Raw genomic sequence first — 22,695 nt, forward strand, 5'->3', positions numbered from 1 at the left:
TTTACCACTTGTGAACTCCAATCAACTTGTAGAAACATCTCAAGGATAATCAATGGAAACAGGATGCACCAAAGCTCAATTTTGAGTGTCATAGCAAAGGGTCTGAATATTTATGTAAATGTGATATTTCAGTTATTTCTTTTTAATTACTTTGCAAAATTTTCTAAACACGTGTTTTAGCTTTTTTAAATTATGTTTTGTGTGTAGTTTGATGATTAAAAAAAAGAATTTAAATCTCTTCCCCGTCACTCCGCCCCTTCCTGCGCTATCGCATCTTTACAGGAGCTGATGATGGCCGGCGGAGGTTTCCAACAAGACTTTCGGAGGGATCCGAAGCAGCCCTGCCCAGCCCCGCCCCAAGCAGCAGCCCAGTGTCGGAGACCCAACCCAGCCCAGCCCAGCGTGGGAGATCCAGCCCAGAGTCGGAGTCCCAGCCCAGCCCGGAGTTGGAGTTGTTGCCGATGTCGTCAAACAGAAAGCGGAGACGCTGATCCGGGCGGAGAACGACCAGCGATCAGCGCCCGCTGTGAGTCCCCATTGCACCGCCAATTCAAGCCACTACCCCTCTGGTCCCCCACGCTGGCTCCTCCCCCTCCCCCACGATGCCCCCTGTCCCCCATGGCTCTTCCCCGTGTTTTCTCCGAGCTCACTCCCCCCCCACCCACACACCCCTCTCCCCCCACACAAACCCCCGCTCACACACACTCCCCCCCACAAGCTCTCCTGCCCACAGCCCCCCACCCACACTCCCCTCCCAAATACACACACCCCCACACATCCCGCCGCCCACTCCCCCCCACACACCCACCCCCCCCCCCACAACCCCCCTCCTACACCGCCCCGTCCACAAACACTCCACTCCCACAGCCCCCCCGCCACCCCCCCTCCCCCACAACCCCCCCACCATCCTCTCCGCCCTTCTACACCTCCCCGTCCACACACACCCCTCCTCCCCTCCCAACATTAACCCCCCCCCCGCCACACACCCCACTTCCCTCCCCTCCCACACATGAAGTGGTGGGGGAGGGAGTGCTCGGGGATGAGGGGAAATGAGCCGCGCCTGCGCAGTTAGGGGCTATGGGTGAGTGGTGGAATATTGCATTGGGGGAAACGGGTGAGTGGTGGAATATTGAGTTGGGGAATGGGCTGCTTTGGGGGACCAGGCCTCCCGTGTGACTGGGACATAATGGGTCCCACTTAGTCTAGTATATATATATAGCGAAACCAGAATAGGCACAAATAAAGTTATTTGGCCATGCATGTAATCTGGCAGGTCAACAGAGTCTTGTATAATAAATGAATATACTTGGAAATATTTTTGATTTTCAACTAGCGAGCTGCTAGCAGTACAGTATATATTTCCTAGTATAGGCACATTAACTTAAGCAGCTAATTGAAATAATATTGACATTATTTTACTGCTTAACATCTCTTTGCCTTGTTGAATTTAGTTCACTCATATGTATGTACTATTGCCAGCTATGATTTGAGGGAATTTCATCCGGTCATCCAGATACAACTTCAAAACTAATCAAGGCATCAAAAGCATTAATTCTGTGTGTGCTGGATTTTGGCATATCAACCATTTGAATGTCACTTTGGGGTTGTGAGCTATACAAGATGGAAGGTTTAAAATTACATTACCATCTAATTATAACAGCCTAGCATACAAACGAAAGAAAATACTGGTGAATTATTCTTATTTATGCTTTGCTTTGTCATCATTTCAATATTTGAGTGAGGGAAAGTATAAAATAGCATGAGTTAATCAAGTTTTATATTTTTATTGATCAAGCTTAAAGAGAACAGTATGCACTTATTTAATAAATTCAAATACAGCAAAATTTCCTCAAAGAGAACTGAATAGGTTGAGCTCCAAGATCACTGGCCTTGCATCCAGTCCATATGAAGCCTTTATCATGTGCTGCTACATTACAATCTGCATTTAGTTTGATGCGTCTTATTGATGTCAATTTGCAGATACTTTCAGTGAAAGGAAACTACAATTTAGCACCATGTTGGTGGTTTTGACTAACTGAAAGAAGTCTGCCTTAAAAATTCTACTTCAGTGCACTTAAAAGAAATCTAGAACCTCAATTTTTTACTAAAGTCTGAGCTGTATTCAAATCAGTGATATAGGGAAAATAACAAAATGTCACAAAAACATCTGTAATTAGACTATTTTCTGCCATTTTCAAGGCGATTCTATCATTTGGAAAGCATTGACAGAATCGGTCAAAGTCAGCATGGATTTGTGAAGGGGAAATCATGCCTGACTAATCTTCTGGAATTTCTTGAGGATTTAACAAGTAGAATGTGTAAGGGAGAGCCAGTGGATGTGGTGTATCTGGACTTTCAAAGAGCCTTTGACAAAGTTCCACACAAGAGATTGGTGAGCATAATTAGAGCACATGGTATTGGGGGTAGGGTATTGACATGGATAGAGAACTGATTGGCAGACATGAAGCAAAGAGTAGGAATTAACGGGTCCTTTTCAGAATGGCAGGCAGTGACTAGTGGGGTGTTGCAAGGCTCAGTGCTAGGACCCCAGTTACTTACAATATATATTGACGATTTAGTCAAAGGAATTAAATGTAACATCGGATGACACAAAGCTGTGTTATGAGGCTACACGGTGACTTGGATAGGTTGGGTGAGTGGCAGATGCATGGCAGAGGCAGTATAATGTGGATAAATGTGAGGTTATCCACTTTGTCTATGACTTGATTATACTCATGTATGGTATGATCTGATTTAATTCAATAGAGTGCAAACATACTTTTCACTGTATCTTAGTGCATGTGACAATAATAAACAAATACATGCTCAATGCAATCCTAACTTTGTTCCATCAGAAATATTCCATTTGTTCTATCCACCCATTTCCCATCTTTCTGCAACTTAAGAGTTTTCTCTCTTTTCTAGTACTGACAAAGGTCTTTTAAATATTAACTCTGTTTATCTTTCCACTGATTCCAACTGGCCTGCTGAACATTTCCTACCTACTCTGTCTTTATTGGAGGAGGTTTTTTTTATTTTAATGATTAAGCTTTGCCCTTACCTGATGATATTGTGAACTACAAGTCAAATGTGCAAAGAAACCAAACGGATAAGGATGTAACCAAATGGCAGGACTGCACCAACATAGCACCACCGTATAGTACTCTATGTCCCAATGCATTTTTTTAAGGAAGAATTAAATATTTTTAAAACACGTGAATGTTGCAATGGAGGGACCTAACCATCTATTTGCACACAGAAATATCTCATAAACTGTAAAATAATGAATACTTAATGTGATTCAAAGATGTTGATTGAACTGGAAATATTGACATGGAAATGAGGGATAACTTCAAATTATTATCATGGGATCGTCTATGTCTAACTGAAGAAGCAAAAGGGGATGTAGTTAATGTGCTGGTATGCTAGAAGATATCTCTGGACTATATTCGAACAGGAATACTCAATGTGGATTAGAACAGGACCAGTTTGTGAAGTGATTAAATATCTGCCATCAACTCAATACCAAATATGTTAGGGGAAAAGATGAATTATAATTAAAACATGTCTTCCTACAATGTATCATTTTCGATGTTTTCAACACAATGATGCTTTCAATACACTACAAAATGCAGATTGTTTTAAAGTCCAATGTTGTAGTCCAATTAGTGCAGTGAGTGAGCACTATGTCTTTGCTCGGAGATCTGGTTACCAAATTCAGACAATTGGCATTATTTTGCCCTGCTTAAATAATCTTGGTCTAAATTCATAACATTAACTCAAATAAGGACACTTGGAATGGAACACACTAGCAATCAAGCATGTTGATTAAGTTTGAATTAAGTCATCTGATTAAGTCATGAATTGCACAAATAAATGCATAGCTGTTGAGATAATGCAAGAGGAAGTGGTTTCATGAAGCTTTGGGACCAGTTTTTGAGGGAATTGGGACCAATCTGGGCTGGAACCTCAACAAAGTTGGGACCAACACACTCACAAGTAGTGCTGTGGATTAAAATTTAAACACATTTCTGGATTTAAAAAAAAAATTCAATATCTTCCCCTTAACATGAATGCTGCCCTTGATTTTTCCAGGACATCTCTCCCAGTGCTGCAGTATTCTCCTTAATCAATACTGTCACCTTTCCTTTACTCCCCATCTTTTCTATAATCTTGCATCCAGGAATAATTCAAATTCATGCCTGTCCTATTTAATCCCAAGTTTTTTTGATATTGCCTCACTATAATTCAACTATATGAATGGGAAGATGTTGAATTAAAAAATCCAGAAAATTGGTTAAACTATAGAGAAGTGACAATTGGGAAAGTAACCTAACCATATATAGACCGGAATGGCCATAACATAAATGGTGAAAAGAAGAAGTTTCTGAAATGTGTTCAGGAGTACTTTCCTAATCAATATATTTCTAGGCCAACGCAAAAGCTGGCACTGTTGGATACTTTTACAGAAAATGAGTCAGTCTAAATGTAGTATCAATGACAGGAGCATGTAGAAACAATGATCATAATATTATGTTTAAAATAGTTGTGGAAAAAATAAAACAAGGTAAAAACTGTCAATTGGGTAAAGTGCAAGTGTCTTTGACTTGAAACATTAACGCTCATCTTGCTTTGTACTGGCTATGAATCTAGTCAGTGGAGAACTTTTTCCTCTATTTCTCTGACTTCAGTTTTACTAGATCACCCAGTGCAATACTGTCAAAAGCTTTCTTGATCTGAGGCATAGTCAGAATCATCTCATCAATTCAGTTCTCCATTCCACATTTATATATATATATGGACCAAACATTGGACTGGGGGTGAGGAGTCCAGGTCAGACCCAAATGGAGCACTAATGGGCAACAGCTGCTTGTTACTAGCAATGACATAACTTTGCTAATGATCGAGTGCACGTGCAGGCTAAATGGGATAGTATTTGGCAGACTGGATTTGTCCTGCTTCTTGTGAACAGGAAACAGTAAAACAGTTATCTACTTTTGTCAGAAATATGCTAGTTTTGTTGTTCAGATGATCTACAGATCTGAACAGATGTTCAGAGCAAGGATATGTCCATGGTTCAAGTCTCAATTGTATTAATCAATGCTAATTCATAGGATTAATCAATGGTATTCATCTATCCTCCTTCAAATTTTTTTACAAAAAGGATAGAGGACCTATGCGATTCAGCATCTAGTTATGGTAATGCAAAATATCAAAATGCTGAAAAAAGAGCAAAATCAATGCTATTTTTATCCTTCAGGTGCATATTACAAGGTGTTTATGAGGACAAACTCACTTTAACTGGTGACTTTACTCAAGTTGTGATGGGGAATGTTGTGATGCTTTCAAAAGATCTGTTAAAATTACTTTTCTGCATTACTGCAAAGCAGCTATTGCCCAGTTCCACAGGGAATTTGAGCATAGAAATTGCCTTGTTATAAGAGTTACCGGAATCTTTCACTGAAAGTTATTAGTAACCCAGTGAATTAATTTAAACAAAATTCATGTTGCTTTTTTTCTCTTGATATTTCAAATAATAATTTATTCAAATTCTGAAACACCTATATCAATGATTTGGATGAGAAATACACAGCAAGATTAGCAAATTTACAGATGATACAAAAGTGGGTGGTTTTGCAGATAGTGAAGATAGTTGTGAAAAATTGCAGCAGGATCTTGATCGATTGGCCAGGTGGGCTGAGGAATGGTTGATGGAATTTAATACAGAGAAATTTGAGCTGTTGCATTTTGGGACATCTAACATGGGCAGGACCTACACAGAAGGGTCGGGCTCTTGGGAGTGTTGTGGAGCAGAGGGATCGAGGAGTGCAGGTGGAATCGCAGGTAGATAGGGTGGTCAAAAAGGCGTTTGGCACATTGACCTTCATCAGTCAGAGTATTTAGAAGTTGGGAGGTCACATTGCAGATGTGTAAGATGTTGGTGAGGCTGCATTTAGAGTATTGAGTTCAGTTCTGGACATCATGTTATAGGAAAGATTATGTCGAGCTGCAAAGGGTACAGAGAAGATTTACAAGGATGTTGCCAGTGCTAGAGGGCCTATAACTCATATAGGGAGAGGTTGAGTAGGCAGGGAATCTTGGAGCGCAGGAGGATGAGGGGTGATCTTATTGAAGTATATAAAATCACGAGAGGAATAGATCGGGTAGATGCACAGTCTCTTGCCCAGAGTAGGTGAATCGAAGACCAGAGGACATAGGTTTAAGGTAAAGGGGAAAGATTTAATAGGAATACGAGGGGTAACTTTTTCACACAAATGGTGGTGGGGAAAATGGAACAAGTTGCTAGAGGAGGTAATTGAGGCAGGGACTATCCCAACAATTAAAACAGTTATACAGGTACATGGATAGGACAGGTTTGGAGTGATGTGGATCAAACGTGGGCAAATGGGACTAGTGTAGCTGGGATATGTTGGCCGGTGTGAGCAAGTTGGGCCAAAGGGCCGGTTTCCACACTGTATCTCTGAATTAACCCAAACTGATTTTATTTGATTCAAATTCTTATTTTCAGAATGATTAATCCAGGCTTCTAGATTACTAGTTCAAATTCAGAACCCATGTGCTACAGTGAGGCACTTTTACATTTACAAACGTATTTTACTGTAAATTGAGCAAAGCAATATCAGATTCCTCTGCATAAACATTTAAAAAAATTGAACAAAGGAGTCAAGACCATTTGTAGTAAACAGTTGACAAGAAGGATATTTTTATGAATTACAGTAATTTGCACTATGAATTATTATTCCAATAAATTAAGGACATTAAGTATACAGTTGGCACAAGTGCAACTTACTGCAACGAAGAAATGCTTACTTTAAGTCAGAACTTTACAGGTTAACCACTGGAGCAATAAAGCATTTGAAAGACAAAATTGAGCAATAAAATACCAGCATTAGCCAATGATAATCCAGTTAATACACCTGCCAGTGTTATTTTTGTACTCCAGTCAGGTACCACCGGATCTGCTGTTTCTAGTTATAACTAAAATATCTTAATACAAACAAAAATAGTGCAGGAAGAAAGTTCTGCTTCCAAACATAAAGTAAGAAACATGTGTAAATTTGACTTGCTTTATAAAATTTTGCATTTCATTGTAACATTACCTGTTTTTCTGAGTGGGAAGTCGTCTTTGGGATCATACATCCCCAGGACTGTTTGATTGTATGAGGCAGACATGCTGCTTTGAGGTGGAGAACTCTGGTCTAGTGAACCATGTTGGGTTTTACTGCAATGAAATAAACCATGGGAAAGAATCAGATTAAAATTCAGGTAAAATGAAATGGGACAGTTGGTGAATCACATATGAATTTAGATTCATGGAAAAAATACCATTTGGAATGTCAATTAAAAACATTTCATAAACATCAAATATACCAGAATGGATCTAATGCATTTAACAACTGTACAAAAATTGCAAGTTTATCATAAATGTAACAAATACAGAAAATGTCACTGATCCCATCTCTCTTGCATCTAGTGTTCAAGAAGGAACTGCAGATGCTGGAAAATCGAAGGTACACAAAAATGCTGGAGAAACTCAGCGGGTGCAGCAGCATCTATGGAGCGAAGGAAATAGGTGACGTTTCGAGCCGAAACCCTTCTCTTGCATGCATAACAGCTTTAGTAGGGAGCACCAGAGAAGATTTATCATTGTTAAATCCCCAGGGATTACTGTATTAATTGATTCCCCCAGTGACTGATCTCCCCCCCCCCCCCCTTGAAAATTGCACTACTGCTACTGTATATACATATATATATTTTACTGTTCCATTATTCTGTGTTCGCACTTCTGGGTGAGATGCTAACTGCATTTCGTTGTCTCTGTACTTGTACACTGCACAATGTCAATAAAGTTTTGAATTTTGATTGTAACTGATCATTCAAATAGAATGCTTCATTGCCCATGTCAATATCAAAGCTATCCCACCTCCACTCACCCCACTCTTTTCTCATGGCCCTGAGTTTCTTTTTTGAGATATCCAATTCCCTTTTGAAAGTTATGTTTAAGTTTATTATCAACCCTCTTTTAGGAAGTGAATTCCAAGACATTGTTACATCTTCTGATTCCTATCCAGAATAAGGAAATAATAAATGCAGAACATAGGAGATAGAAGGAGAACACACCAATTTCCTTAGGAAATTTAACATGCCTCCAATGACTCTTACAAACTTTTACAGATCTACCATAGAAATCATAATGTCGGGTTGCATCACAACTTGCTTAGTTTAGAGATACAGCGCAGAAACAGGTCCATACACTAATGCTATCCTACATACATTAGGGTTATTAACCGACAAACTGTATGTCTTTGGAATGTTGGAGTAACACAGACATCTCAAAGAAAATCCATGCAGGTCACAGAGAGAATGTACAAATTCCATACAGACAAGCACCCATAGTCTGGAATGAACCTGGGTCTCTCTGGCGCTGTAAGGCAGCAACTCTGCCGCCCCAAGCTTGGTTTGGGAACAACAAATAGGTTTGAGTTGTAGCTGTAGCCTAGTCCATCACACAGACCAGACTCCTAACAATTGATTCCATCTCCACTCTATACTGCCTCAGAAAAGCAGCCAGCACAATCAAAGACTTGTCCCACCCCAGTCATTCCTTCTTCTCCCTGCTCCAATTGGGCAGAAGATACAGAAGCTAAATAGCGCGCACCACCAGTCTCAAGAATATCTTCTTCCCCTCCGTTATCAGGCTTCTGAATGGTCCTTCCTAGTACTGTCCGATTCACCTCTAACCCATTGCGGATACTGGACTTTGTCTCTGGAACTGGTGTGCTACAAAGCCAATAACTTTATACTGAACTCTATATCTTCCCCTCTGCTCTACCTATTGTGCTTGTTTGACTTGATTGTATTTAATTGAGTCCAACGATTGCATTTATTTATGAAATGATCTGATCTGATTTCATAGCATGCAATACAAAGCTTTTACTGCATCTCTGTATACACCCGACAATAATGAATCTAAACCTAAACCATTTGGCCACTCGTAGTTGCTCAATAGTGAAGTGAGAGGGAACGCTGGAGCAATTAGCTGCCGCTGCTCTCTCTATATGTTGTTTTTGTTTCATTTTATATATAGATTTGTAATTTGCTTGTTTTAATCTGTAAGGTGTCCTTGAGTGCTCTGAAAGGCGCCCATAAATAGAATGCATTATTATTATTAATAAGATCATAGGTCATAGGTGATCTTATTGCATCACTTTCCTGCACTAATCTCTTAGTATTTGAAATCTAACAATTGAAACGAAGATCATGCTGTTTCAGCTCCAGAGTACCAGCCAGAGAGCATGGTTAGGAGGTCATATCCACAGCTTTGGCTGGGGACAGGCTCGGGCTCAGTAGTTATGCTCCAGTGAACTATTTGCAGATATTTCCATACAAATGATCAGCTCGGAGTGGAATCACAACTTAGGATATAATTAGTTGAGCAATATTCAAGCAGGAAAAAAAATCATTTAATTCAAATTTTTGTCCTATTTGCTTGTGGGATGAATGGTAGTTGCTAAGTGTTGAGCATATCAAGATTTTCAATTATGCTCTGTATTGGATTATACAGAACTAATAATAAATAAAAAACAAATTCTTCAGAGATGGATAACTAAATTTAAATGAATCACCATAAAGGTCCCAAATTATTGCTTACGATTCCTTCTGTACAAGGCAGAATCATCTATGGTTAAGTAAGCACTGCGGGGCATTTAAGCAAGTGCTTGACTGTACTTTGAAATGGCTCACTTTATCCCCACCCTTACAAACTGTTGACCACTGACCCTTGAGAAGAAATAGCCAGCTTCTGAACCATCTGCAAAATGCATAGACCATTTGAGAGCAGTCCCTCTTCACCAAGTACTCTGCTTCATCCTTTCAAACTCCAAAGTCCGATCAGCTGAGAAGGCTGCAACCTTCCCTACATTGACGAACTGTACACTGCAAGGGCCAGGAAGCGAGTGGTTAAAAGATCATCTCTGACCCTTCTTACCCTGGCCGCAAACTCTTTGAATCACTTCCCTCTGGAAGGCAACTCCAGACTGTCAAAGCTGCCATAGCCAGCATAAAAACAGCTTTTTTCCATGAGTAGTAGCTCTACTCAATAACCAAAAATCTATAGGTAGACAAAAGTGCTGGAGAAACTCAGTGGGTACAGCAGCATCTATGGAGCAAAGGAAATAGGCAACGTTTCAGGCCGAAACCCATCCAACAAGCAAATAGGACAAAAATTTGAATTAAGTGATTTCTTTTTTTTTTCTGCTTGAATATTGCTCAACTAATTATACCCTAAGTTGTGATTCCACTCCGAGCTAGATCATTTGTATGTAAATATCTGCATGTAGTTCACTGGAAGAATTTGGAAGAAGGGTTTCGGCCCGAAACGTTGCCTATTTCCTTCGCTCCATTGATGCTGCTGCACCCACTGAGTTTCTCCAGCACTTTTGGCCACCTTCGATTTTCCTGCATCTGCAGTTCCTTTTTAACCAAAAATCTATAGCCTTGTTTTGCTCTGGTATTTTATTTAATTCACATGTTTAATCAATAATGTTTTATTATTAATGTTTAATGTTTTATGTGTCATTCCTAACTGTCCCTGTGTGTCATGTTGTCACTTGCGGGCAGAGCACCAAGGCAAATTCCTTGTATGTGAATACTTGGCCAATAAACATAAACTTATTCATTCATTCATTCATTCAAAGTGGACTAGATGACCAAAGGTTCTGCCCGCTCTAAGTAGGTGATGGACAATGTCTGCCTCTACTTTTGCCAGCAGGTGGCTCTCAGGATATGGGAATTTGTTCATATTACCAGAGTCTTTCAGACAAGAGCAAGACCCACCTTTCATTCCAGCGAGTCAATAAAGCATGAGTCAATAATATGACTCTGAATATGTGGAAACATAATCTGCATGCTGCAGCTTGTCTATTGAGTTGGCATTGTTTCTGCAATGGGGAAGAGGCAGGTTGAATGGTTTCCCATGGTCTTATCGGTTTCAAAGGAAAATGAGAGTTGCTCTGTAAGGTGCAATCTTGTAGCAAGAAAATTGTAAGATATTTGTGGGCAAACCAAAAGGGAAATGAGTCAACAAGAATATTGCTGCCCCTCTGCACTGTTGGAATGGATGGGCAAGGCTCACCAGCAATTAAGTCTAGGGGTGAACTGCTGAGGTCCTGCCCCTGAAATGTGCTTAAAATGCTTTGAGAGAAAGCAGTGGATGGAACATAGTGGTTTATATGTGTTTCTGATAGTGAGAATTAAAAGCTATTAAAACAGAAGTACATGATTAAAATATAAACAAATTTAATTAAGAATCCTAATTCCCCCCCCCCCCCCACAAGAAATAATTCAAAAAATGGAAGTAAAATTGTTTTAAAAAAAATCCATTGCCATTATGCCACAGATCTGGAATCCCCACTGAAGACAGGGTTTCCTGATTCTAACTATGTGAAGTTCAGTGGCTAAGCGAAAGGACAGACGTGGAACAAACACAGGAAGTCTCAGACTGTTTCACGCTGCTCATGCAGAGTTGAAGTTTCAGTGAGTGAGAGCTGGTGATTTTGATTTCAGATGAATCAGCAAGATTCTCCTCTTCATGAGAAAATGTTTCACACTGACACGAGAAAAGCTTTTTCAGAAAGCTATATTATAGTCTATGGGCAATAAATTAAGTTTCTTGACCTTTAAATCATTATGTTACTGCAGAATTCTGTTTGTTAAAGGTTACAAGGAGCAAGATTGCAAAATGGATTTGTATTATTCACTTCTTAATAATGGTCATTCTTTTTTCAATCTCCTAGATGCAGATGAAGAAACTCTCTCATGGTAAAAACACAAAGTGCTGGAGGAACTCAGCGGTGCATGCAACTTACTTGGGCCATTAAGGGATAGAAAATACAGTGAAACATTGCTATTAACATGCCAATCTTCATAAACTTAATTAATTAGAAAGTTATATTTATTTTATAATCCATGCTCAATAGCTATGTGGCTAAATGGTTGGTCTAGAAATGGAGATCAGTTAATGGCTGGGAACTGCACCACCTAAAAAAAAAATCAGCACGATGACTAAATAAAAAATCTTTAAAAAATGTACAATTGTTGATAGTTAAACCTCTGACAAGTTATTATGTTGAAGTACTAATATAAAATTGCAGACCTAGTCTCTGAGACACTGCAACTTCATCCATGTTACTGCAAGCACTAATTTACAGGCACTTTGGATGTTTCAAATCAGATGTAACATCAGCAGCCAGGTTAAGGGTGCAGTGGGGAATAAAATACAAGAGTGGGTCTTTTGGCAATTAAATCGTAAGTAAAAAATTGTGAGAGTACCAAGACACACCATAAACGAATTGATTCAGAAACTGCATCAATAATACACTGAGGAGAGAGGATGCGACATACTGGGGATTTGTACCTGCACACATCCATCACTAGCACCTGCATAACACAGCTAGCAGTGCTATATAGTGATATATAAAGCTGGATAATGTGTCTAGAATGCCAACATGAATTAGTTATTTCAGCTGAATTATTTTATCCATGGTCAGGAAAATTGGATTTTAGAACATGAGCCCCAAAACCTTTTACTCAGAGATTAGTTCGGAAAATACCCATAATTTCCTTGATTTTGTTTAATCACACTATTGTGCCCTTGAACACATCCTTCATTAAAGGCATTACATAAAACCAAGCCATTGTTTGCCGTTTACTAGTTGGCAAGCAAATGTTGCTGATATTTCATGCCTCAGGCTAATAATCCCAACTGTTCCTTGGGATACTGGGCATTTATTTCAATAGTCAGGAACATGTGGAAATAAACTTACATATTTAATAAGTTATCCGTCTTCCATGTCATTTCTACCCCTAACATTACTGGCCACCTAGCAAAGAGTCACAGCAATTCAAATACTATCATCTTTTCTGGTGGGGGGGAAGGAGGCTGAGTAGGAGTGGAAAGCAAGGCAGGTGCTAGATGAAACATCCATTACTGGAAGTTAATCATCTGTGCCAAGTAGAGTCATAGAGTCTTCCCGCGTGGAAACAGGTCCTTCGGCCCAACTTGCCCATACTGGCCATGTCCCATCTACACTTGTCCCACCTGCCTGCTTTTGGCCCATATCCCTCTAAACCTGTCCCATCCATGTACCTGTTTAAATGTTTCTTAAACATTGGGATAGTAGTTCTGCAGTATTTCTGGACACAGTTAATAATTGCTGGCCAGTCCTCCTGGCTCATCAGTCAAGAAAATTAGATGTATTTCTGAAGACTCACTAAACTAAAATTGTAACATGCTGATGGAGCAAGCTGGATCAAAACAGATTTAGTTCTTCAGCGAAACATTGTGCTGTTGGAGCACTCTGGGTCTGGTATGTTGGATGCGTCATAACAGAGGGAAAAAAAGTGCATTCTGCCGATGGAAAGCGGAAAGTGTGGATTTCTCAGTAGCTTGTCTTAGACAGGTGTTCAGTTAGTCGAGGAACGTCAGTATTTGTCTTATCACAACAAAGCAGCCATACTTACCCGTACCAATATCTTGGGTCATTTGGAATGGAATGGTTTATTGCCCTATGCGCTGCAGCTTTCTTTTTATTGAGGACAAACTCCTGAAGTCTTAATTTCACTTCTGTGCTTGCTACTGCACCTAGGAAACATACACAGAAACAGAGTTATCTAAAACTTATGCTCCAAATATGAACAAAATTTGTACAGTTGCAACGTGACTTTCCAACTTTTATACACAATGCCCCGGTTAATGAAGGCAAGCATGCCTTATGCCTTCTTTATCATCCTATCAACATGCATATTTAATTTCTGGGTGCTGTGGACTCGCACTCCCAAGATCCCTCTGTACATCAATGTTCCTAAGGATCCTGCCATATACCGTAAACTTTTCTCGTACATTTGACTTCCGAACACCGCACACTTATCGAGATTAAACTGTATCGGTCATTTTCACAACTCTCATTTCCACAAGATTTATCCTGCTGTATCCTTTGGCACACTCCCTCACTATCCACAATTCATAAACATGCTAATCAGCACACCTCCATTTTAGTCTGAATAATTTATATACATTACATTACAAAACAGAGGTCCCTGCACTCATCTCTGCACAGGTCACAGTCCTCCAGTCAGTCACACCTCCACCCCTATGTTCCATCTTCTACGGTCAAGCCAATTTTGAATTCAATCTATCAAATCGCTGTGTAACCCATGTGCTTAACCTTCTGGAATGGACTACCTACCATGAATGGACTACCTTGTCAAATGTCTAAAGTCGATGGAGACAACATTCACTGCCCTACCCTCATGAATCATCTTCATCATCATCATTTCCTCTAAAAACTCAATCAATTCTGTAAGACATAACATCACCTGCACAAAGCCACATGGATCACAAAAGGATGGATGACAAACACTTGCATAGCGTGCAACAAAAGGTATTTGAATGGCTTTAGGGTTGCAGGATTTCAGCTTTGAGCAGATGTACAAGGATAGGGTGGAGAACGTTTTGTCATGTGCAGGTCCACAGTGGGCAACGCTAATTGAGAGAGGTTTTATCACATCCCAAAGAAATGCTAAAAAGAGATGCTTTATATCAGATTTTTTAGTTTAGATTTTTAAAAGGCCTTCACCTACTTTACCTAGTAACTGTACTTAGTATCATGGTTATCTAGTCTACAATTTGAAAGACCGCATTATTGCTCAAGACGCAACCTCCTCATATAATGGGTTTCTTAGAGGTTCCAATAATTGGTAACGTGTCTGTTAAAAGATTTCAGAAAGTGTGGTTTCTCTGCTTTTGAATCCATGATGGTCTCATTTTATTGTTGCTTTCAGCGCAACAACACAAATGTATAATTGCAAACATGCTGTTCAAAGTATCCTGCTGCTAATAACCACAAGCTTTCTGACAACTCCGCTGACATGCAACCTCTTTTTGCTGCTTCAGCTTTATTAAAATAGGAGCAATTGATATGACCTAGAACAGCTATAAACTGCTGGAAATTTGAAATACTTGTTTAATTGTTGCAAGCAAGCAATTTGTACCTAATTCTGTATAACAGTACACAATTACTTTTAGAAGTCATTTTGAGAAAAATTAAAGCAAGTTTGTTGTTATGCATTCAGTACATTTGTACATGTACTCCGTTTATACTACTCAGGAAAGCAGATCCCTCCCAACTTTTAGCACAACACAATTGGTTTGTTTTGTGAAGGGTTTGTGATAGTTTTGTGGGATATACTCAGTATCTTTTCTCATCTGTGGAAAAAAATGCTGCTTTTTGATGGCAATGATGTAATAAGTTAGTTTCAAGTGTCTCAACTACTTCCGATTCACAATGTTTATTCTAAGTTTAGACTACACTGAAAGAGTTCAATCCCCGTGACCAACTTCTGCATTACAACACAAAAATGGCAACACTCATTTACTATATTTAAATATAGGGAACCATGTTGTTCAAATTACTTTGCTAAAAGGGAATTAGCTTATTGAGAGAAACTATTGAGAGTTTCCATTCTGGATTTCTGAGCATTTTTACGTCTTTGCACATTTGCAAGCTCAGTTGCGTTGCTGATTGAAGGGAAGGGACTGAAAAGTTTGAAAGCATTACTTACATGAAGTACCCATAGCATGAAAAAAAATAACACTGAACAATCTATGACACCTTATCCTAAAATAATCCACCCTAGTTCTAGACTCGACAGTTAGAGTAATCAGTTCCTAATGGTCATTTTGTTAAATCCCCCAATCAAAAACAAAATTCCATTCAATGATGTTTACTCTGATGATCCAATGTTCTTGTAATAAAGATCAAGAAATCATTTGTTCAATTTGTGATTTTCAACATCTTGAATAATTAATTCTCACAGCCCACTTTCCCATCTAACATTATATCACCAGAAAACTTGGATACACCTCGTGTCCTTTCATATAATTCATGAATACAGATTTTAATTGATCTTAAGCCAAGCAGTTATCATAGTACAGCCCCAGCATCAGCAGGATGGCAACCTTAAAAAAACATAAGTTGTAGAAAAGCACAGTGTTTTTCTGAGTAAATTATTGCATGCGGTAACATTGCTGAAAAAAAACCCATTATGGCTACTATTATTTACAAGGTTTGGAAAACAGATTTAAGGTCCAGTTTATAGCGATTTTGGTTCCATCAATGGGGGATGTCTGCTCTAGGTTTAAGTGAAGAAACAGGGTGTTTCTTTACCATATCAAAGGAGTATGAGGAGAAAAATATCAAAAAAAACTGCCAGAAAAACCAAAGCAGAAAGAAAATGCTGGAATTATTGAATGTCAAGCCACATCCATGCGGTGAGAAATAACAGTCAATGTTTCAAGTTGGAGTTTGCTAAGTTGCAAGAAGGGTGGGTGAGTAAGGGGTATGTTTCTGATACGGTTAAGCCGTGAAGACCATTGGAATAAGCTGCAAACAAGGCAATCTGGTCCATTAGTGAACAGTAGTTGTTAGAAGGTAAGAGCAGTGTCAAAAGAACGTAGCAATAAGAATGTGAGAATTGTGAAATGAAGAGCAGGAAGACATTATCTGGCTGGTCAGATTAGGCATGATTCCAAGGATTTAGTTTTATAGACCACTGGGATCTCTTCTGGGGTAGGGGTGACCTGTACAAAAGGGATGGGTTACACCTTAACGGGAGGGGGACCAACGTTCTGGCAGGCAGGTTTGCTAGTGCTACACGTGTGGGTTTAAACTAAATAGTGGGGGGGGAGGGATTGACAAATTGGGAGTATAAAGATGGAGTTAAAGGGGAAGTGAGTACAGGAAAAGTTACAAAAGACTCCCGAATTAATGGGAAGGAAAGTTCAAGAAGGGATAAGAGAGTAAGGTCAGGGCCAATAGTGACTGGTGTGAGAGGGGAGGTGAATACCGAAATCAAAGTGTTGTATATGAATGCGCGAAGTATAAGAAAAAAAAGTGGATGAGCTTGAGGCTCAGTTAGAAATTGGCAAGTATGATGTTGTGGGAATTACAGAGATATGACTGCAAGAGAACCAGGGCTGGGAACTGAATATTCAAGGGTATATGTCCTATCGAAAAGACAGACAGGTGGGCAGATGGGGTGGGGTAGCTCTGTTGGTGAGAAATGAAATTCAGTCCCTTGCGATGGTGACATAGAATCAGGAGATGTAGTTAGTATGGATAGAACTGAGGAATTGTAAGGGTAAACAGACCCTAATGGGAGTTATCTACAGGCCCCCAAACAGTAGCCTGGATATAGGGTGCAAGTTGAATCAAGAGTTAAAATTGGCATGTCATAAAGGTAATGCTACAGTTGCAATGGGAGATTTCAACATGCAGGTAGACTGGGAAAATCAGGTTGGTACTGGACCCCAAGAAAGGGACTTTGTGGAGTGCATCTGTGATTGATTCTTAGAGCAGCTTGTACTGGAGCCTACCAGGGAGAACGCAATTCTGTATTTAGCGTTGTGTAATGAACCGGATTTGATAAGGGAACTTGAGGTAAAGGAGCCATTTGGAGGTAGTGACCATAATATGATAAGTTTTAATCTACAAATTGAGAGGAAGAAGGGTAAATCGGTGTCAGTATTACAGTTGAACAAAGGGGACTATGGAGCCATGAGGGAGGTCCTTGTTCAACAGTCACTGAAAGTAATCATCATCGGCGGCCACTCGAAACGAGTATGACATCCTCTCCATAGGGTCGTCTACTTGTGGGTCTGCAGGTCTCTAGAGGCCGATCCGCGATCCACACACCTTGGTGCAACGTGGGCAGTGGAGACTGCTGGTGGTTGGTAGTCGTCAAGCCCCCTTCTCTCCCTCTCCTTACGGCGCTATCCCTTTGTCTCGTGAAGTGTAGCTCCTTCCTGCATGGATTTCCTCCAGGAGCACCTGTCCAGTGCAATGTGCTCCCAGTTGCTTGATGTGATGTGGAATTTCTTCAGACTGTTCTTGAAACGTTTCTTTGGCCCGCCGGGGGCTCGCCGACCTTCCTTCAATTGAGAGTACAGGATTTGTTTGGGAGACGTGTGTTATACATGCGGATGACATGGCCAGTTCATCGAAGTTGGTGCTGCATTATTGTGGTGGTGATGCTGGTCATGTTGGCTTCCTCCAAACTGCTGATGTTGGTGCGTTTGTCTTCGTAAGGATCTTTGATGGTATTGTTCCAGGGCTCTCCAGGCTTAATGAAGCAAAGTATGGCAGTAATGAAGACGACAAACAGGGTGGGTGCGATGATTCATCCCTGTTTGACCCCCACAGCGAAGGGCTCGGACTCAGAGCCGCAGTTGCTGAGCACTGTGACCGACATGCCATCATGTAGAAGCCTCAATATTCTGATGTACTTGTCGTGACAACCGTACCTTGATAGTATGCTCCAAAAGAGCCTGGCAGTCTATGGAGTCAAAAGCCTTTGTCAGGTCTATGAAGGCCATGTATAAAGGCTGCCTTTGTTCAGGGCATTTTTCCTGGAGTAGGCTTGCTGTGAATATCATGTCTGCTGTACCTCTGGATGGGCGGAAGCCACACTGTGAATCTGGGAGTACCTCCGCAGACAGTGGTAGAAGTCAGTTTGCGAGGACACGAGCAAGGACTTTGCCTGTTGTTGACAGGAGTGAGATGCCCCTGTAGTTTCCACATTCAGCCTTATCCCCCTTCTTAAAAATGGTCACTATTAGAGCATCCCTGAGTTCTGAGAAAATATCTTCTTTTTCCCAGACCTTGAGGAGTAGGGCGTGGATGTGGTACAGGAGCTACAGTCCACCTTCCTTTAAGTTCTCAGCTGGGATACCATTTGGACCGGTGGCCTTGTTGTTCTTAAGGGTCGTGATGGCATCTTGAACCTCTGTCATAGTGGGAGGTTCTTCCTTGTCTTCTCTGATGTGACTCTGGGGGATGCGGTGGGTAATGTCTGGTTCAGTTGTGCTGTCACGGTTGAGGAGTTCCTGGAAGTGCTCTTTCCATCCGGCGTTAATGGACTCATTGTCCTTCAGCAGTTCTTGTCTGTCTTTTGAGCGCAGGAGGGTTAAGCCGCGGTAGTGTGGACCATAGAAGGCCTTAGTAGCACTGAAGAAGCCTTTGGTGTCACCCGAGTCTGCCAGTCTCTGGATTTCCAGAGCCTTATCTGTCCACCAAGATTTCATAAGCTCCCTCACCCGACTCTGGACGTCTGCCTTGGCTCTGGAGTGAGCTGCTCTTTTAGCCTTGAGGTTACATCATTTTGCCAGGCTTTCCTTTTCTTGGAGATGAGCTGTTCTATCTCTGTGTCATTCTCGTCAAACCAGTTCTGGTGTTTTCTGGACTTGCACCCAAGGATGTTTTTACAGATATCAAGGACGATGGATTTGAGCCGGCTCCAGTGCTCTTCAATATCATCAGGATATTCCTGTTGGAGGCTTTCCCCAAGAGAAGCCTGTTGGGTGGCAGGGTCGCTGCTGGGTGGCAGTTTCTTCCAGGCTTTCAAGGTTCAGCATTGGCCGGATCTGCTTCGTTTGAATCCTCCTCTTCCTCTTGAGTTTGATGGACATCATGGAGCAGATAAGGTGATGATCTGTCCAGCAGTCATCTGCATCGATCATGGCCCTTGTGATGTTCACGTCACGGCTCGTACAATGACATAATCAATGAGATGCCACTGTTTGGAGCGTGGGTGTCTCCAAGATACCTTTAGTTTGTTTTTCTGGCGAAAGAGGGTGTTAGTGATGATGAGGTCGTGCTGAACACATTTGCTGAGAAGCAGAGCTCCATTGGAGTTTATGTTCCCGATGCCTTCCTTTCCTATGCAGGGCTCTCCCTTAACTTTTTTTCTCTGTTGCCAGCCGGGCAACCTAGGCAGCTTTTTAGGTTGCCAAATGACAGCTTAGGTGGTCATTTAAGACGGCTTGCATGACACATGCGATAATGTGCTCGGACGAATCAGTCAGAATTATCGTCAATGAAGCATTCACATATTATTTCTGCTTCAAATAAAGTCACATATTCACCAATCAAGACATGGTATATACCACAATGACATGTAGCAAAATGACAATACAGTATCTCATCTCCTTTTACACGTTGCAATGAATGCAATTTCTATTATTTCTTTCCACTTCCAAACAAAATTCTGGTTGGATTATTCAGCGTATGATCAACCTCAGTGAGACCAAGTGCAGGCTTGGCGATCGCTTCGCACAACACCTACTCAGTTCACAATAACCAACCTGATCTCCCGGTGGCTCAGCACTTCAACTCCCCCTCCCATTCCGAATCCGACCTTTCTGTCCTGCGCCTCCTCCATGGCCAGAGTGAGGCCCACCACAAATTGGAGGAACAGCACCTCATATTTTGCTTGGGTAGTTTACACCCCAGCGGTATGAACATTGGCTTCTCCAATTTCAGGTAGTCCTTGCTTTCTCCCTCCTTCCCCTCCCATTCCCAGCTCTCCCACAGCCTACTGTCTACACCTCTTCCTTTCTTTTTCCCCGACACACCCCCCCCCCCCCCCAACATCAGTCTGAAGAACGGTCTCGACCCGAAACGTCGCCTATTCCTTCGCTCCATAGATGCTGCCTCACCCGCTGATTTTCTCCAGCTTTGTCTACCAACGGGATCCCAACACTGGCCACATCTTCCCATCTCCTCCACTGTCTGCTTTCCGCAGAGACCGCTCCTTCCGTAACTCCCTGGTCATTTCGTCCCTTCCCACCCAAACCACCCCCTCTCCTGGCACTTTCCCTTGCAACCGCAGGAAGTGCTACACTTGTCGCTTTACCTCCCCCCTTCACTCTATTCAAGAACACAAGCCGTCTTTCCAGGTGTGGCAGATGTTCATGTGCACCTCCTCCAACCTCATCTATTGCATCCGCTGCTCTAGGTGTCAGCTGCTCTACATCGGTGAGACCAAGCATAGGCTTGGCGATCGCTTTGCCCAATACCTCCGCTCGGTTCGCAATAACCGACCTGAACCAATATACACTGTTTTGTTTTCTCGTTTATAACATTGTTTACAGAGTACTATGTTTACATATTCTGTTGTGCTGCTGCAAGTAAGGATTTCATTGGGGTATGAGAGAATAAAACACTCTTGACTCTTGACTTACGTCACTAATGTGTGGGATAGAACTAGTGTACGGGTGATCAGTAGTCAGTGTGGACTCGGTGGGCCGATGGGCCTGTTTCCACTCTGTATGTTTAAATTAAACTAAAACACTAAAACCAGAGGAAATCTAAAGAAGGGCCTCTACCCGAAACGTCACCCAATTTCTTCTATCCAGAATTGCTGGCTGCTCCATGGAGTTCCGCCGCACAATTAAAGCATGGAATAGTCTTCACCCTACCATAGGTACCCAACCAGCAATTAAATTTAAGGTAGATCTTTTTTTCCCAAGAACCATTTTTTGCTTAAGTCCAAGTCAAGAGTCAAGAGAGTTTTATTGTCATGTGTCCCAGATAGGACAATGAAATTCTTGCTTGCTGCAGCACAACAGAATATGTAAACATAATACAGAACAGGAGATAAAAGCTCACTGTGTCCATAGACCATATATATATATATATATATATATATATATGAATAATAAATAAACAGATAAAATGCAATAGGCTGTTATTTTTCAGAGTTTGGTAGTGGTGTTTAAATTCTGTTTAGATTCCATTTTTTGGAGGACCAGGAAACCAAGAAGCAAGAGTTACTCCAGGGAGTTACTCCAGCTCCAGCGAGTGATTCTGCGTTGGTTTTCAGCGGTCGCGGCAAGTGGACAGCAATGGCAGCAAGATCTCCCACCATGCAAAGAGAGGGAGAAAGTGACCGACGCCGACCAGTTGCAGTGGCAGTGTGCATGTGCAGGGCGGCACATGCGCACAACCACGGCCGCGATTTGCAGGCCAAAGATCCTCACTATAGGATCATTGGTGCTGGCCGTGGTTGTGCGCATGTGTAAGGCGGCCGGCCGTGCCGGCGGACGAGGAGCGGGCGGAGACCCGAGACACGGACAGCGGGCGGAGGCTCGAGACATGGACACGGATAGCGGGCGGAGAGTGTCAGAGAGAGAGAGAGAGAAAGATAGAGAGGGGGCCAGCTCAGAATTAAACGATTGCCAAGCCGGTCAAAATGGCATGGCTTTTAGGTTGCCCGGTGGGGCTGTTGGTTGCCATTGGCAACCGCTAATTTCAAGCCCTGCTATGGTACCCTTCCAGAGGTGTTGGTCCCTGCCGATCTAGGCATTGAAGTCTCCGAGGAGAATAATCTTATCCTCCCTGGGGATTTTAGACAGTGTCTCGTCCAAGCAGGCGTAGAAGGTCACTTTTACTTCCTCTTCAGAGTCGAAAGTAGGGGCATACTCACTCACAACTGTTGCCATCTGGTTGTTGGCAAGCACTAGACGGATGGTCATGAGATGCTCACTGATTCCCACAGGACGTTCAGAGAGGTGGCAGACGAGCTGGTTCCTGATGGCAAACCCAACACCATGGATCCTGAGCTCATCGGCAGCTTTTCCATTCCAGAAGAAAGTGTAGCCACTCTTCTCCTCCTTCAGTTGTCCTTCGTCTGCCCGTCAGGTTTCAGAAAGTGCAGTTATGTCAATTCTGCATCTTCTCAGTTCTCTTGCGATGATCGCGGTTCTCCTCTCTGGTCTTATTCATATTTCTGTGTTTCTGACCGTGTGTGGTGATACCTCTGGACGCGGTAATCCAG

The 22,695-nt window shown here is 41.7% G+C and overlaps 1 protein-coding gene across 9 annotated transcripts in view; it reads right to left on the reverse strand.

Annotated features, from left to right (window-relative positions):
• hdac4 (histone deacetylase 4) overlaps window positions 1-22,695 on the reverse strand; it is a 382,917-nt gene that overhangs the window by 171,789 nt on the left and 188,433 nt on the right. For all 9 annotated transcript variants that reach the window (XM_033024530.1, XM_033024529.1, XM_033024526.1 and 6 more), the window contains 2 exons: window positions 13,543-13,663; window positions 7,122-7,243 (listed from right to left, as the gene is read on the reverse strand). In XM_033024530.1, the coding sequence (XP_032880421.1) occupies window positions 7,122-7,243; window positions 13,543-13,663 (243 nt within the window). The remainder of the gene's footprint in view (window positions 1-7,121; window positions 7,244-13,542; window positions 13,664-22,695) is intronic.

This window comes from Amblyraja radiata, chromosome 7, assembly GCF_010909765.2.
Source record: "Amblyraja radiata isolate CabotCenter1 chromosome 7, sAmbRad1.1.pri, whole genome shotgun sequence".
Taxonomy (NCBI): Eukaryota; Metazoa; Chordata; class Chondrichthyes; order Rajiformes; family Rajidae; genus Amblyraja; species Amblyraja radiata.